The 18194-nt window shown below is 46.3% G+C and overlaps 1 protein-coding gene across 2 annotated transcripts in view; it reads left to right on the forward strand.

Annotated features, from left to right (window-relative positions):
- LOC147750900 (regenerating islet-derived protein 4-like) overlaps window positions 1–16369 on the forward strand; it is a 55944-nt gene extending 39575 nt beyond the window's left edge. For both annotated transcript variants that reach the window (XM_086937218.1, XM_086937223.1), the window contains exon 6: window positions 15261–16369. In XM_086937218.1, coding sequence (XP_086793344.1) covers window positions 15261–15328 — 68 coding nt within the window. In that variant the 3' untranslated portion in view covers window positions 15329–16369. The remainder of the gene's footprint in view (window positions 1–15260) is intronic.
- The last annotated feature ends 1825 nt before the right edge of the window (window positions 16370–18194 follow it).

The raw sequence follows: 18194 nt of genomic DNA on the forward strand, positions 1-18194 counted from the left end.
CAACCTGTGGCTGGTGGTGGTGGATCGTGTTCTTCCTGAAGCTGAAGTGGACGCAGCTGTGGTCCGTCCAGTGGAGTCCGGTGGCGTGGCTGAAGGCGATGTCCTTGCTGGAGGAGAAGATGGGGTTGAGTGTGTGTCCGGCGTAGTGGGTGGGGGTGGTAACCAGCTGCTTGAGGCCGAGGTTGGCGAGGTTGTCCAGCAGGGTGGTGGTGTTGCGGTCGTTGTTGTTCTCCAGGTGGAAGTTGAGGTCCCCGAGGAGGATGTAGTCAGCGGAGGCGAGGGCGTGCGGGCTGATGAAGTCGGCGATGTCTTCGCTGAAATGTGTGCGTGGTCCCGGGGGTCTGTAGATGAGGGTGCCTCTGAGGGTGGTCTTGGGGTCGGTGTGGATCTGGAAGTGCAGGTGTTCGGCGGCTTTGAGGGTGTCGTCGGTGTTGGTCGTGATGCGGATGGTGTTCTTGTGGACGATGGCGATGCCTCCTCCGGTCTGATTGCCGCGGTCCCTCCGGGTGATCTTGTATCCGTCCGGGATGGCGATGGCGATGTCGGATGCTGAGGAGGCGTTCATCCAGGTTTCCATGAGGAAGGCGACGTCTGGAGATGTTGAGTCGATCAGGTTCAAGAGTTGGACGGCGTGTCTGTGGACGGAGCGAGTGTTGATTAGGATGCACTTCAGGTGGTTTCTGTTGGAGCTCAGTTTGGCGGGTGCAGTACAAGTCCGGATGCAGGAGAAGTTGCAGGAATGGCGGCTGAAAGGTCTGTGGGTGTGTCTCGGGGTGGCTCGGTAGCATCCAGGTATCCGGCCTGTGTTGAGTGCATTGAGTTCGGTGGCGTCGTAGGTCCGGCGGGTGGGCTGGTGTCTGCGGGGGCCAGGGGTCCGGGTGCTGGGCGTGCTCGCTGCGCGTCAACGCTCCGCGTTTGCCACTCTGCCATATGTGGAGAGTGGGGATGGGCGGAGCGAGGGAGGGTCAGCTGGGAGGCGGGAGCGGGGGGGCGAATGGGGAGGGCGCTCGAGGTGAGGGGGCGGGGGGCAGCGGCAGGGAGCGGGGAGGTGGCGGGAAGCACGGCATGGGCTGGGTGCGACAAGGGGAGAGCAGGGACAATACAACAACGCAAAAAGAAAACAGCACGGGGCAAAGGGAGATACAGACCACTAAACAAAGGAGCACAGGGTAAAAACAACAATTGCAGCGCAAGCGGGGCAAGGTCAGCAACAGCGGTGTCCCAGGATCACGGCGGCAAGATCAGCAGCAGAGGAGAACCAGGATCACAGCTTCGGGCAGTGGCGGCAACGAGGGGCAGCCTGGGCTCACTCACGAGGAGTGTGCGCAGTGTGTGGTGTGACCGGCCCGAAGGGACAATGGTCACTCTGGTCCCTCTGGTTACCAAAGGCTCGGAAGCGACCAGCACGTCCAGGTTATCACCATGTCCCTCAAAGGAGACCCAAACCATTAGACCCCAGAAAAAGGGATCACCATCAGAAGACCCCACTGCGCCGCATCAGACATCCAGGAGCGGAGCCACAATAGACATCCCGCAGCAATCGAAGACCCAGCTGCTGAGGCCGCCGCCCCCAACGAATCAAAAAAAAAAAACATCAGAAAGCAGACGAACCCGCTGCTCCATCCAGGACAAAGCAGCAGATACATCCACCCCTCGGGACAACAATCCAGCCAAAGACTGAAAATACTGAAGCAAGGATTGGAATGCGTAAGAGGAATAGGCAGCAGCCCTGAAAGAGAGAGAAGCAGCCGCAAAAGAGCGCCTAACCGCACCATCCACCTTACGATCTACAGGATCCACAGGAGAGGAATCCCCAGAAACAACAGCCCCATGAGAGGATAAACCGTCATCAAGGACTCAACCCCAACCAAGGACGAGAAAGCATCAACAAAGTCATGCAGAGGACAGCGTGTACACAAAAAACGCGGAAAAAAGCCCTCGTACTCATCACACCATTCAACATCCAATTCCCTAAAATAGAAGAATGGACAGTCAAAGAATCAGGTGCAGGACGCCGATACTGTGAAAACAGATCGTTCTCCAACAGAAGCAGAGAACACCAAGTATTCGCAAATGTGACCCAGCACCTCCTATAGGATGGCACCTTGCACAAAGCGACCCCTGACATCAACCTCCTCTTCATTATCAGAATCAGCAGGAGCAGCGCCATCAACCTTTGCCCATGTAGCAGGAGGTACAGGAACCTGAACAAGCAATGCCGCAGCCACAGCAGAATAAATCATATGCTGCAACAATTCCAAAGAAGGAATTTGCACCCCCGAACCAGAAGCCTCCATCAAGGAACCAGGATCCAGACAATCAGGCAAACCACCCTCCATCACAGTCTCCCACGAGTGAAGTAGTGGAAAGAAAACAGGCAAGGAATGGGACAACACGGCCGGCATAAAAAGGACCTGAGGTTGCTAGGCAACCATACAAACCAGTCCCCGCCCGACCCACACCAACAGAAAGTCAGCATGAAGATCCACGTGCAAGCACAAAAACAGCCCCATATCGTAACCGGCATCAGGAGCCACGGATACCCGAAGGCGCACCCACCGTACCATTGCACAGAACCGGCAGCAGGTAACAAGAGAACGGGAGCCTCCGGCCCCCATAGCAAGCTCACCCGGCCCCGGGAAAACGAATCAAACGCGACCGGGAGCCTCCAGCTCCCAGACCAAGCGCCCCCGTAAGAGTGAAAGTTAGAAAATATACACACACAACGGGAGACTCCGGGGCCCAGAAGAAACTCACCCGGCAGTGCTATGTTCGCTCATCAGGACGCGCGGCCGGAAGGAAAACACACAAAAACGGCAGAGCAGGATCCCACGCGTTCAGCACAATGAGTCGAAAAACGACCCCAGCTGCAAACAGACGCCACACAAGCCCGCTAAAGCAGGACTAGAGGCGTGTAGGCAGAAGAAGGGGGAATACAAACATAAACATAAAGAAAGACGCTGAATGAAAAACAACAAGCAATAACTTACTTAAACTACTTCCCCCAACTTGATACCCAGGGACATAAGGGGCTGCACAAGCAGGACCCCAGCCTCACTCACCTGACCAGCAGGGAACACAGCACTCGGAGAAGTGCAGAAAAAAAGAACAGGTCGTGTTGGTGCTTCTGTGTCCCTTTATGGGATTGGCTGGAGCCACTGGGGGCCATCTTGGAGGAGGGAGAGGGAGACTAGAGCGCTGTTTTTGTACTTGGAGTTCTGTGTTGGGCCGGAGGCTCATGGGTAATTACTGTGGCGAGGAAGACAGGACGAGGAGGTAATGTCCTCTGATGATAGCACTGGCTCTACATGTGCTGCAGCTCTACCACCATTACAGAAGGGGGCCACACAAGCATCTGCAGCCCTTTCTGTAATACCATGGTGCCCAGGAGGCGCACAAAGCAGATGCAGATGCCCGTTTGTCCTCCTGAATTTTGCCCCAAGTTGCTATGTGTGTCACTTGGGTTGGGTACACATGTGTGCGAGTGTGTGCAAGATCATTAAGGCATTGGTGTGAAGGGGTGTCCTTGGGCATTTACGTCTAGAGCAGCAGAAACTCCATGTAGTTCTTGTTTCTAACGCATGACAAACAGGCCCAGTGTATTTCGACTCTGAGTTAGACAGATGTGGGGCTAATTGGCCAAGCAAAATGCATTATTAGTATGAGGGTAGGACAGGCAGGCAGGACAAATATTCCTGACTCTCATGCCGACCCAGCCTTGAACAAGTATATAATGGAGTTCAATATTTTATGAAGGCTTGGCGATCAGCAGAGAACAGTTGATTACAGCCACAGAGAGTTACAAATAGAGCAGACATGTATCAAAGCAGTATGCACTTAGGGTAGTCTCTGAAGAGGGAAGTAAAAAGGTACCCTATCGAGGAGAGCACCGCTTGTATTTTGACTGTTAAACCTTGCTGTCCCTGCGTCAGCAGTCTGCACAGGGGACTGATTTGTGAAAACAAAATGACCATGTTGACAGTTTCTAATCTAACAATGGCTTCGATGGTAGTGATGAGCAGGGCTGCAACATCAGGGGTTCCAGTGGAAGGCACGGTTCACAGGGTCTGTTTTCTCACTTTGCAGAGTTAGGGCATTGGAGTGATGTAATGTGGAAAATAGAAACCGTGAGGAATACCATTTTCAGGTCCCAAAGAATCTTGACAGAGCTTTTCTAAGATCCTGCTTCCGCTTACCTCTCCTCAACATGTGACTCCGCCCTCTCCCTCTTGATGCCTCCCGCCCTCTTACTCCCTCCCTCTCTCGCTCCAACTTTCACACTCTGTCTTACTCGCTCGCTTTCTATCTCTTGCTCTCTCACTCTCAATCTCGCTCTCTCACTTCCTGTCTCTCTCTCCCTCTCTCTCTCTCTCCCCCCCTCTCTCTGTCTCTCTCTCTCTCTCTCTCTCTCTCTCACTCTCTCTCTCTCTCCCTCTCACTCTCTCTCTCTCTCCCCCTCTCCCTCCCTCTCCCCCTCTCCCTTTTTCTCGCTTTCTATTTTTCTCACATTCTATTCAGGAAGCTCACTCAAAACAACTCTGCAAAATACCCCTTGAGGGAAACCGCATGCTTCGTCCACAAGATCAAACGAGCGTGTAAACCGGTTCGGATGCAGCCCACCCACCGAAGTGATCTGTACTGTAATATTTTCTATGAGGAATAGCTGTGCAGTGCCCCTATTTATGAAATGACCCATAGCCTTTCTTGTGCTTCTCCATATTGCATATGTAACTTGGGTGCGCTGCATGTTTCTTGCAATGTAATGCAGAAAGTTGCTTACTCTTGCATGGAGTGTAGTTTCTGGGCCGAGACCTACCATCAATAGACCGAGGAGTGAACGTTGTGGTGGACATTGTGGACATGGTGGTGGTGGTGGACGTGGTGGTGGTGGTGGATGTGGTGGTGCTAGACATTGTAGTGGATATGGGGGTGGTGTTGGTGGACGTGGAGGTGAACGTGGTGGTGGACGTGGTGGTGGTGGACGTGGTGGTGGATGTGGTAGTGGTGGAAGTGTTGGTGGTGGACATGATGATGGTGGTGGACGTGGTGGTGGTGTTGGACGTGGTGCTGGTGGACGTTGTGGTGGTGTTGGACGTGGTGATGGATGTGGTAGTAGTAGACGAGTTGGTGGTGTACGTGGTGTGGTGGTGGAGGTGGTGGTGGTGGTGGTGGTGGTGGAGGTGGTGGAGGTGGAGGTGGTGGTGGTGGACATGGTGGTGGTGTTGTTGGTGGACGTGGTGGTGGTTTTGGATTGGTGGTGGTGGTGGTGGTGGTGGTGTTGGATGTGGTGTTGGTACGTAAGGGACAGATATGAAGTGCACCAAACACCAGTAGCAGAAGGCCAGTGTGGTCCATGTTTTACCTTCTGCTTATGTAGTAACATTAGCCCGTTCTTTGAACTATTATACATTTAAAGTTGTTCATGGAAATATTGTTTAATATGAGCACTTTAGACAAGAAGTGAATCTGTTTTTTTAGCCAAATTCCAGTGCTAGGGTCCAACATGGAGGAGGGTTGTGTTGTAACTGGTTTGTGCTGATTGTTAGTTGACAAAGTAAGGATGCAAGAACAGTGCATGAACAATGGCAGTAATTTATTATTGGCTAATCCCCTTTTGTCCCCTTTTGTCACCAGTAGTTTGCATGTCATAGAGGGTAGTTGTTTATTAGGCAAAAAGGCTTATTGAAGCACCTCTAATCCTTTAAAAGACATTTCACAAGGAAAAAATAGACACACTGAAAGTAACATAATCTGTGAAAAAAGACATAAAAATATAGCGCATAAAAGTTGAGGAAATATAAGGTAGTGTCAGTGGAAACAGTAATTCTAAAACATTTTACCCTTGAAATACTGGTGTAAAAGTAGAAAAAAAGTGACTGTAATTGTGTATATAACTTTGCTGCATGGTAAAAAAGTCACACTGTGCAAGTACAACTGTTTTGATAAAGTCACAGAGGCTCTTGACCCTCAACACCGTCTTATTATATACACTTTTAAAATGCTCTCCTTTAACTACATAGTATATCAAAAGTCGAACTAAAACATAATGTAAACAAGGGCACATGTGCGGATGTATAAGTGACATGTATGTAGCAGCGGGGCCAGCAGACGGCGTGGGGGTCGGGTGCCCTCCCTTTCAAGAAATATTCACCCGAGTCTCCCACCAACCAAAACATCCTTCCCTTATCTGAGGCCCGATAGCAGTAGAGCATCACTCACCCCGGAGCAGAGTGTCGGGCTTAGAGAGCTGGTTTCGAGATTCTGGGGAGGCCCGGGCCTAAAGCCTCATGCGGGTCTTCTTCCTCTCCGTCTGCTCGGCTTCCCCCAAATGACTCCCTGTCTCCAGGCCCTTGAAGATAAGCAGAGTCACCAATGCCCCTCATGCCCCCAGGGATTGAGTGAGACCCCCATCCTGCCTCTTTGTGCTCTCACAGCATCCTTCCGCCGACATAACGACAATGGGTCTGTACACTTGAGCGTGGAACTTGGTTTACGTTGTACGTACTGTGCGTGCGGCGGTGTAGGTACTGTGGACATCTGTGCGGGCACCTAACTCCAGTGAAGAGGGATCACGTGAGGCAGGTTGCTGAGTTTTTAATTGGTTTAAAGGTGTTGCAGTCTTCTTAATTATATATGTTGTGGTTCTGTGCAGTGCGCACGAAACTCAGTAAATAGCAGGTCACTACTTTTCTCCACTGTTCGCCGAAAGCACACATTGTATAGAATGTACAAGTTGCATACATAAGGGAACACACTATTGTGCAAAACGGTATAATGTAATATATTTCTAAATAAAAAAATTGGAAAGGTAGTAGGGGAAAGTGCAGACTTAGAGAATCATGCCAGTGGATACATTATTAGTGGCAACCATTAAAAACATCCATAATATTACGCTCCTTATAATGTGCAAGTATTAAAATCACAAAACAATTTAGTGCCTGACCAAGGGGACAAGACGGAACCTTGGTGAATACAAGACGCGATAGGAGGAACAAAGTGGCTGAAGTGAGCTTAAAAGATATTTTGAGCTAGTGTATATTGAGGAAAGTCAGCATATATAAGTATACAAGGATTAGAGTCAGTGACCGTGTTATAGTATAAGGAGAGGAGTTAACTAAATAACACATATTTGAAATGCCACTGGGTCATTCTCACAGCCAACAAGTGCGAGCTCCAGCAGCGTGTGCCAGCAGCGGGGCCTGCGCGATTCCCTTGCGGAGTGATAATTGCTACCATGTGGTGGCGCTCGCTCCCGCATGTGAATCGCCAGACTTGCACGCGTTGCCATTGAAGGCAATGGAACACGCACACGTTTTTGGCTGAAAAACTAAAGCGATAGCTAAAGGTCTTTTTGCCCTATGCAGCGCATGCGTGCTGCATAGGCGAGACCTAAAAATAGTATTAAGACCAGCACCACACATCGACACCCATTTGTGCTGTGACACCCTCCCATGGAAAATTATGGACGTAGGGTATTAAAATGAACCCTCAAAGGAACTAATCAAATTAAAATAAGTTATAATATTTAAAATAGTTAAAGATAATAAAAACATAATTTAATGTTAACAAAATATATAAAAATATTCAGTATTTATTATTTAATTATAAAATATTTAAATGCCCTATTTTATATTTGAACACCAATGTAACAATATTTTTTATTGAAAGATAATTGCATTATTTTAATTAATTCTATACACCACATTTAATAATTAATAATGCATGATAACAAATGTAATGTCATTTAATTTATTCAATGAATTATTTAATTTCAAAATTAGGTTTAGCAATTTTTATGTTGTTCTGCATTAAACTAAAACGAGTAAATTACTCAAAAGTGTAAGTTATCTTTGTGAATCAGTTCTCCTGTGCTTATATAGTACAGCTATTAATGTAGACATTCAGACCAATTAGCTTGCAGTCTAATTTGCAAATGCAGCCATCACATGAACTACCACTCAGGAGTCAATCACAGGCAGCCAGAATCAACATCTTTTGAATATCTCATGTCCTTTCAAATGGTACATAGCTGACATTCCAAACAATAATATGCAGACCCAACAGCAAAGGTTCACTTCTGCATTGGTCAGTCATTACTTTGCACCTGAAATGAAATGAAATGAAAATGCGTTTTGTAAAGCGCAGATAGTTGCCCGGAGGCGTCCAAGCGCTGTGACTAAGAGGTGTTCTTACAGTTGGGTGGATAGCACAGAGGATTAAGAGGGCCTATTTATTAAACAAAAAGGTTTTCAGTTGTTTCCTGAAGGAAGTTAGGTCAGGATTGGACCTTAAGTGGGGGGGAGAGTGTTCCACAACCTGGCCACATTTAGGGTGAAAAAACGGCCTCCGCTCTAGTCCGTTTGACCTTGGGAACGATAGCAAGAAATGCATTGGCTGAACGCAGCTGTCTGCTAGGGTGGTACGGGGTGATTAAAGGGAGATTAATTGCTGGACATGTTTCCCAGAATGACTGATGGGCAATACAGAGGGACTTAAAGCTAATCCTGTCCCTAACAGGGAGCCAGTGCAGTGTTTTCAGTCCAGGTCTAGCAGAAAGCCTACGGGGAATTTGCAGTAGGGTACGGGCTGCACAGTTTTGAATAACTTGCATTTTCCGCAATGTGGAATCGGGGGCTCCAAGATAAAGTGCGTTTCCAAAATCTAGCCTAGAGTGGATCAGTCCCTGTACGACGGTTTGTTTGGCCTTGAATGGTAACAGGGGTAGTATCCTCCTTAACATTCTGAGAAGGCCAAAACAGGTGGCCGATAGCTTGATGGCCTGATGGTCTAACGTTAGGGACCTATCCAGCCAAATGCCCAGGCTCTTAATGGCATTCTTGGGAGCTGGAGGGGGACCCAGACAGGCTGGCCAAATCGGGCCTACCGAGGATGGAGCCGAGCGTCCCAACAGCATAACCTCTGTCTTGTCCCCATTAAGTTTGAGACAAGACAGGGTCATCCAGCTTTTCACTTCACTCAGGCAACCTGCCAGATCCACCATGGCCGCAGAGCCCTCGGCCCGCGTCAGAGAGACCACTAGCTGGGTATCGTCCGCATAGGTAATGATCTTAATACCATATGGACGGACGATCCCAGCCAGCGGCCTCATATAGACGTTAAACAACGTCGGGCTAAGCGAGGAGCCCTGCGGGACCCCACAGCCCAAAGGTCTGCTGGTGGAGGTGGTATTTCCCTCAAAAACCTGAAAGGTTCTATCACTCAGGAATTACCTGATCCATTTCAACGCTCCCCCCTGAATTCCAATGTCATAGAGACGCTGCAATAAGATTTCATGATTCACCCTGTCAAAAGCAGCACTTAGATCGAGGAGGATGACTGCCGCCGATCCTCCTCGATCTAAGGTTCTTCTAGTTTCCTCCAGAACTGCCAGCAAAGCAGATTCCGTCCCATTTTTGGTGCGGAAACCCGTTTGTGAAAGGTCGAGCAATTGATTGTTTTCTAGAAAATTAGTCAAGAGACTGTTGATGTATTTCTCTAGTATCTTGCTGAACCAGGGGATCAGGGAAATGGGACGATAATTACTGAAGTTATTTATGTTCATGTTGGGTTTCTTCACGAGTGCCCTCACCCTAGCCTCTTTCCATGCTGGTGGGACCGTGTTAGTGGAGATTGAGGCATTAAGTACCTCCAACATAACAGGAAGGATAGTGTGGCTAACGGCCATTAGGGAACTCGGAGGTGCAGGATCACAGGGAGAGCCGGATTTTACCTGCCTCATTAAAGTAGCAAGTAGGTCCGGGTGTAGCACCTTCAATACATTACTTTACAATTACATGATTTGTATTTTTATTAGTAGTAAGCACCTGTGACACAACGAGGTCTTTGTGGTATCTGATGTATAACCTTCACTTTGAGAGATCACAATCTCAATGTACAGCTTGAACCCACTGAGAATATCTAAGTCGCCAATGGTACCAAGTATTGGAAAACCCAATAGGGCTAAGCTCTATAAGGCTGAGCATTTGCCATTACCAATGAGGTTTTTTTTTATTGAAGATCGCCTGCGAACACATGCTTCATACATAGCCACCTATTTAAGAAAATAATTCCAAAATGGCTGGCAAAGTGTGGGCATGTTTCATGATGCATGCAGATGCTGGTGATGGGGTTCATGCATACTTATGCCTAATACCACATGCATGTGCATGCCTAGTGATACCTGGTTGCTATTTTTAATATTCCATCCTGACATGGTCGAAGGCCATGCTAGAATGGTAAATTAAAGTTCAACAAGCATTGTCCAAGCCCATGGGTCTGACATTGGTGCCAGCATTCTGGCAATTCTAGTTTATTTTTGGTTGTTGCAAAAAGTTGTTGTTTGGTATATGCTTGTCACACATCCGTGTAAAATAAATAATAATTTGCGACAGAAAAGGACAAGAAGGCAAGAAGAAAAACAAGAATAAAGGAGAAAAAGGCTAACATGAAGGAAAGAAAGAGAAGGAAAAAGAAGAAAAGGAGGATAGAAAGAAGAAATAAGAAGGAAAGAAAGAGAGGGTAGAAAGAAAAGAAGAAAGAAAGGAGGAAATAGAAACGAAAAGAGAGAAGCAAGAACACGAGAAAGAAAGAGAAGAAAAGAAAGAAAGGAAAAGAAAGAGAGAAGGAAAGCAAGAGAATAGAAAAAAGAGAAGGCGAAAGAAAGAAAAGGAAAGGGAAACGTATATTATACATATTTTAGAAAAATTAAAAGTTCTTGGCTAGGCTATTGGTGCCATAAGTTCTGATGAGTTCATAAGTTCTGGGAAGGCCATGGGACCTAGTGGCCTTCCAATCGAGCTCTACAAAGCGGCCTCACCAGTTATTGCTCCGTATCTCCTGCGAATGTACGATGAAAGTGTAGAACATGGGACCCTCCCTGAGACGCAACACTTAGCTAATATAGCAGTTATATACAAGGAAGGGAAACCCCGAGATCAATGTGGCTCCTAACGACCGATTTCCCTTCTCGACCCTGAGGTCAAAATCCTGGCTAAACATTTGGCTCTTCGCCTGTCACCCCATCTGCATAAATTGATCAAACCGGACCAATCAGGCTTAATGCCAACCAAAAATTCGGCACTCAATCTCTGCCGCCTCTTCGGAGTGTTGGGCTGGGCCTCTACCATACAAGAAGACGCGATAATTGTGTCCGTAGACGCTAAACTGGCATTTGATATGATGGAATGGCCCTTTTTATTTGCCTCCTTGGAGAGCTATGGTTTTGGTCCACGCTTCTTGGCTGGATAAGTCTATTATATTCCAATCTCTTGGCCCGCGTTGCAGTCAGTGGTGGCATGTCGGCTATTTTCGAACTGGGGAAGGGCACGGGGCAGGGCTGTCCCCTGTTGCCACTGCTCTTTACATTAGCTCTGGAGCCCTTAGCAACATGTATTAGAGATGGGACCCGTCCATCCGTGGACTAAATGGGGCGCTGGACTGGTCGGATAGAATATCCCTCTATGCCAGGGGTCTTCAAACTGTGGGGCCCGACCCACAGGGGGGTCGTGGAGTGATAGAAAGTGGGTCTCACATTCCAGGTCACACTTCTGTCTATTATTATATTTTCCAAAAAGGTGTCCTGGGGCTAATAACCATCTGCCGGCTGAAAGGCAAATAAGAAACACACAGAAGGGGAAGGAGAACCAGCCAAATGGGTTAACCTACAGGGTAGAAGGGCCAGGTGTTTATACCTTCCTAAAGGATAATAGATTAATGGTGGAGCGAAGCAAAGGTGGGTGAAAGTTCCATAACTGTGCATCCCGCACCAAAACAGTGAGGCCGACTATTCATTTTTTTTTAAATTAGGGAACAACAATAAAGATTGTCACAGGCCGAGAAGAGCCTACGGGTATGCCCAGTGCAGAGAGATGAGAGGGTGAGAGTAGATGGGATGATAGAGGACAGCATGGGAGTGAGAGAAATAGATTTAAGAGGTCAGGGATGTGTAGAAATATGAAGTGCTGAAGAAGTGCAGAAACTCAAGAGGAGAAGTGACTGTGTGCGAAAGGTGAGGGCACAGAGGAGGGATACTGTATATGGTGAGAGAAGATAGCTGAGTGATGATCTGTGACATAAAAAGAGAATTTGGTGCGACGTAGGTGAAGGACAACAGGGTTGAGGGAAGAGAGGGAGTACTGAGGTGGGTGCTGAGGTAATAGGGGAGAAGGATGTTGGTTCAAGAAGGTGTGGAAGAACAAAGGCGCGATGTGAAAGATGAATGGTGGACTGGAGAGGTGTAAGATACAAATAGACAGAAATTTGTAGGAAGAGACTTGAGGTGCTGATGGGGGAGAGAGGTGATGTGTCCAGAGAGGCCGTGAGATAAATCTGAGAGAGGAGGGCAGTGAACAGACACAATGGCAAGAGGTGATTAAACATGAAGTGAAAGGTTGAATGGGGAGAGTTCAGAAGTTGTAAAAATGGGTGAAAGAAAATGGCTTGCAAAGTGATAGAAGGATCCAGGGTTGGAAGAGGAGAGAGGGATGGAAGGGAGGGTGTGAGAGGAAAGTGGCATGGGTAAACTGCTTAACTCTGCATAAGGCTGCCCGGGTTTTAAGGGGCCCTTGCTGCTCCCGGCCTGTGCCAGGTGAGCTTCTAATGTGGCAGCACTTATTCCTGTGGAGTGGAAGGCCCTTCACAAAGGTTGACTAGACATATTTCTGTTGTTTATTGATGTATTTTCATTATAAACTGGTACTGATGAGATGAAATCTTTCCTCAGTGTTACTGTGTGTAAAAAATGTCAAAATAATGAAGCAATACTGTCCCAAAATATGCGGCATCACATAGCATTATTTATTTTTTCTTACCATACAATTTAGTCGAGCCTGACGCATAATTTGGTCCTCACCTGCCTCATAATTCCAGTAGCTCTGCCTATAGGTTTAGAATTGTTTGTCAGGAGGGGGTCCTTACGCCTGAAATGTTTGACTGGGGGGGTCTCGGCATCCAAAAGTTTGAAGACCTCTGCTCTATGCGGATGATATTCTTTTGTATTTAGCCAAGCCCTGGTCTTCGTTGCACTCAGTGCTCCATATCCTGGCCCTTTTCCGGAAATACTCGGGCTACACTGTTAATTGGGACAAATCCTTAATATATGTCCTTGGTGGAAATCCTCCACGGCTCCCCCGGGGTTGTACGGCTGGAATTGTAACAGAGGGATTCAGTTATTTGGGTATCTATGCCACGACCGACCAGGATACTTTCCATAGGAGAAATCTCCTTCCTCCCCTATATCGCCTTTGAGGGAATGTGCAACATTGGGGAGGGCTGATCCTTACCCTACTTGGAAGGGTGGCCCTTTTTAAAACGATGGCGCTCCCCCGCTTTCTGTATGCCATGCAGAATACACCCTATCCAATCTCACTGCATTATTTTTAAACGATTGATTTGGAGGTCCGCTCCCTGTTATGGAATGGCGGCTCTCCCTGGATTGCATTGGATAAACTCATACGTAGTTGGTATGACATGGGTATTGCTTTCCCCGCAATTAAAACATATTACTGGGCCTCTCATTTGGTGGTCCTCAATCACTGGGCCTATCGTCCAGCGTATAGAATGGACTGTTTTAATATGAAGCCAGGTAATTATATGAGGGCACTATACTGCTGGTCCCAGCATGTACCTATATTTCCGCCCACCAGCACCACAGTTTCAATTTGGCAAGCAGCTACCACCGCGCTGGGCTGGAAGGGTAAAATTACACGAGTTACCCCATTATTGGAATCCTGTCATCTAGGGATGTTGTCAAACCATCCCGATTTTGATAAATGGGACCTTGTTAGTCTCTCTGCAGTTGGAGACATGTGGGAGAAGGGCAGGGTGGTTTCATTTGCTGAACTACAAGCTAAATACCAGTTGCATGAGGAGGAAATATTCCGCTACCTACAAGCACGTAGCACACTCACCAAAGCCATCCCCAAAGGCTCGGATCTTCCCCTTTCATCACCTTTAGAAGATAGACTCCTAGACGACTACCTGCCGGATAAGGCTATTTCCTTAACTTATTTTAAGATACTTAATAATCTGCCAGAACCACTTGACACAATTAGCAAGAAATTGGAGGCCGACTTAGGGAACATACGGATAAGGATTGGACGGAGGCTCTGTCATCTCCTAGGAAAGTGGCCATCAGGTCCCGCATTAAATTTATTGAACTGAAACTATTACATAGCACCTATTATACCTCCACATCTGTGGTTAAGGTGGGATTCACAACCTGCCCACTCTGCCCCGTGCTTGTGGTGTCGTAGGAATTTATCTACATCAATGGTGGGACTGCGCGGTTCTCCAACATTACTGGAACGAGATCATATCCATGATGTCTCGAATATGTTGGAAACTGATAGGGCTTCCCGTAGGCTCTGTCTCTTAAACATCTGGGACGCCACAGATCTTAATCCCACCGAACAAACGTGGGTCTCTCTGGGCTGTATTGTAGCAAACAGGAACATTGCCCGAACATGGGAGGGAAGAGTTGTGCCCCGCCGTACGGACTGGGCTACAGATATGGATTGGTGCATGCAAGCCGAGTGGGTTATATATGAAGAATAGGGCTGTCCGGGCAAATGGACTAGACTATGGGGCCCATGGAATGAATATAGAGGACTCTTATGTACCCCCTTTGCAGTTGATACTCCATATATTGTCGATAAATAGTCCCCTTAGAGATTTAATACTATGTGATATCTATATGTCATCGCTACTGTCTATTTTGATTTTATTAATCATATATGTGAGGCATTTATTTTGAATGATGTGTCCTATTTGAAAATTGCTTTTTTTCAGTTGTCGTTTTTTTATTTTATTGTTATTTTATGTTCATAATAAAAAGATGTATAAAAAAAAGTTTTTGGCTAGCAATAAACCTAAAAAGGAAAACTAATTGTGTAGGAGCACAAATAAAAGAAGTGTGTAACAAGGGGCTGACCCAAAGTCCACTTCAGTAACATGTTTATGTATTAGACAACATAAGTCTGTATGTAGCTGAGACCTAAAAAGCAAAACGTACCTTAAGTTTGCATTAAGATGTCATTCCTAGTTTTGCTCCACGCTGCAGAGCATCTTTTATCTTGCAGATGATTAAAGTTAAGCAGTTTTTTTAGAAACTAGACGACAGAAGGAATCTCACATAGGTCAGGCTCATAGGAGAGTGTGGCATTCTATGATCATTAACTGCACAGAAGTTGAATGTGATTGTCTATGGTAGCATGTTGTTATCTAAAATGATGATGAATTTTTATTGTCTTTCTTCTTTTCAGGTTTCAAGAAGTGGAAAAATGCACGGTGCGGTGCATCTAAAACATTTTTGTGCAAATATAAACCTTAGAGATGCAACTGCATGCACTCCTCTGAAATTGCAGTAGACCCCTTGTACTTTACTCTAACATAACCACTCCAAATCGATACCTTAACCCTAGTTTTAGGATTTCATCCTATCGATGAAGGCTGAATACAAATTGAAATCCAAACCATATCCATACCCTCATATGAACCTTAGTCCAAATCCTAACTCGAAACTCTAATTCCATCCTTTAACTTAAACTTCAAGACCATGAACTCTATAGCCTTAGTTTAAATCTTACCATATTTTAAACCCATACTCCTAATCTTACAGATACCTAAACCCATTTGTAAATTCAAACTGAAACCCCATGGTAGAAATGCCAGCTCCCCTCAAAGTACAGCTCCGACTCTTTCCTTTGAGATTGCTCAGACTCATCAGTCTAACCCTAAAGGTCCAGCGTAATCCAAACGTAAGCATACATTCTAACATAGGTCTAATCTGCACCACTGGGACTGTCAATCCCCCTCACATTTATGCCTGAGAAACCCCACACAACAGAGGAACTGAAAGCCTCATTGGAACCCAATGCCATTATTCGAGATTGACAAGCCTCCTGATAGCCCTCTATACTAATAACCTTATAACACACGCTTCTAATAACCCCAGAAGCTCCCAAAAAGAATAATAATTACTTCTACTACCACTGATAAAAATAAAAAATAAAATAATAATGATAATAATAATGGTGATGATAATAATGATAATAGCCCAGTATTGCTCACTCCACCCCATTCTTCTGAGACTAGAAGGTTAAAGCTTTCCTTCCCTTCCTAATCTGAGTCACCAGATGGCCACAGCATTGCACTGAAAATGGAAGAGAGACTGCGGAGGCGCCTTACACCATTGAGACTGGAGGGAAAACCAATCGTTCAGAGGCTGAAGACACACCTGGGCCTGTGAACCTGAATATTTCTGGAACTGAGCAGCATCTAAATATGTCAAATGGCTGAATCCTGCACCCCCAAATGAAAAATACTACATTAAAGAAATGTTTCCTAATAATAGTTAGTCCACAAATGGGCATGCATGCAACTTATTTGGAAATGCAACCACATCTTGTCCTGCTGAATCTACATTACTTTCTTGTCTTTCTCAGACCGGAGAGACACGCCATACTTCTGATTACGGGGAGGGTACGCATCCGCAGAATGGCAGGACACCCCATCCTTGTTGGTTAGATGAATCTACTCCTTTAAGATTAGTATTAGTGAGTGATCACACACCTCATTCCTCTGAGCTTGCAGAGACACACCGAATGTTTTGATGTTAGAGAAAAACAACTTGTTCATCAATGACTTGAGAGGGTCACCTAATTCATGGACAAGGGAGAGAAGCATTCTACTGTACTGATACTGAAGAGAGACACAGCATGCCTCAGACTGTACTCTTTTCTCTGACATTGGAGAGAAGCACACTGCTCCGTTGAGACTTCAGAGAGTTCCCCGGCCCATGTGAAACTGTAAAGATGCACTCTGTTCCTCCAAGACTAAATAAATAAATCCTTACTTGTAAAGCGGTAACATATGACCCCTTAAGATTTGAAGGCGATGGGGGCTGTCGGGGAGATTAAGTGAGCTATTGCCCAGAGTAACTGAGCTGGGAGCTGATCTGCCGCCGGGGATCGAACCGTGCCCCCCCCACCCCCCGCCCGGCCTGCTCCACTCTAAAGTCAGCCGCTCTGGCCGCTGCGCCTCTCCTCTCCGAAGACTGGAGAGATACATGCCATTCCTCTGAAACATGACAATCATTTGTGATTAGACCGTACACCTCAAATGCATGGTGTCTTTCTGAGACTGGAGGAGAGTGACCCACTCTGCTGAGACTACATAGAGACACCCCATTCTTTTTTTAAAGTGACATGTAATATTTCCCTGTGGCTAGAGGTAAAGATGAGGCTTCTCTGAGACTATGGAGAGAAGCTTCATTTTCTTAGATGGGAGAGATCAACTTCCCACTACGTTTAGCAGAGGGCGAAGGGAAAACCGATGAAGCGGGTGAAAATTTTAATTTTATCAAGATGGAGTTTCCTGGCCCATGGCGTGCACAACAGGATTATTTTGGTTTTCCAGCGGCAGGGTGTCCCATTCATGAAGGGTAGGATATCCTGCAGCTGCAAACACAGCCCAAAGATATGGTGTGGTAGGGGCAAGTGACCTAACAACGATAAGTGGGGGTAACAGGGTAACTTGTATCAGGTGGAGGTAATTTTGATGGGGACGAGGTAACAAGTTGGAAGTTGACCGACATGCTGGTGGTGGAAGCTCTGATGGGGAAAGCTGCCAAAAACGGCCAGTCCACCCACAGCACCTCACCATTTTAGGAATGGTTTCTTACTGAAGAGGGGTAGATTTAGTGGTAGTGAACTGCAAACCAAAAACTGTGTGAGCTACTAATTTCCCAAATGTAATATATCTTATAATACAAATTACAAAGTTTTGAGTCACCAACTTCATACACCTCTAGTTAAGACTGCACAGGTAATACATTTGTTTGAGGCCATCGGTGTCTGAGATTGACTAGAGAAACTCTATTTTTATGAGAGCGTAGGGGGGCACCACTTCCATTTGAAACTGGACAGATTCAGTCCATTGCTCTGGGACTTGAAATGAGTATGGCCAGGGACTACCTATACCTATATCAAGCCCTGGTTAATGACATGAGAAGAGTTTTTTTGGATATAGGGGTCGTAAAACTCCCGGCCGTATTTATTAAACATAAAATAAACAAAATTTAAAATAAACAATATTTACAAAAGTACGCAGAAAATATTGCATTACATTGAATACAATTGATAAGTACAGATGTCAGATGGCTAACCTTAACATAACTCTAGTACAAAGGTATTTCC

This window comes from Lissotriton vulgaris, chromosome 1_1, assembly GCF_964263255.1.
Source record: "Lissotriton vulgaris chromosome 1_1, aLisVul1.2, whole genome shotgun sequence".
NCBI lineage: Eukaryota > Metazoa > Chordata > Amphibia > Caudata > Salamandridae > Lissotriton > Lissotriton vulgaris.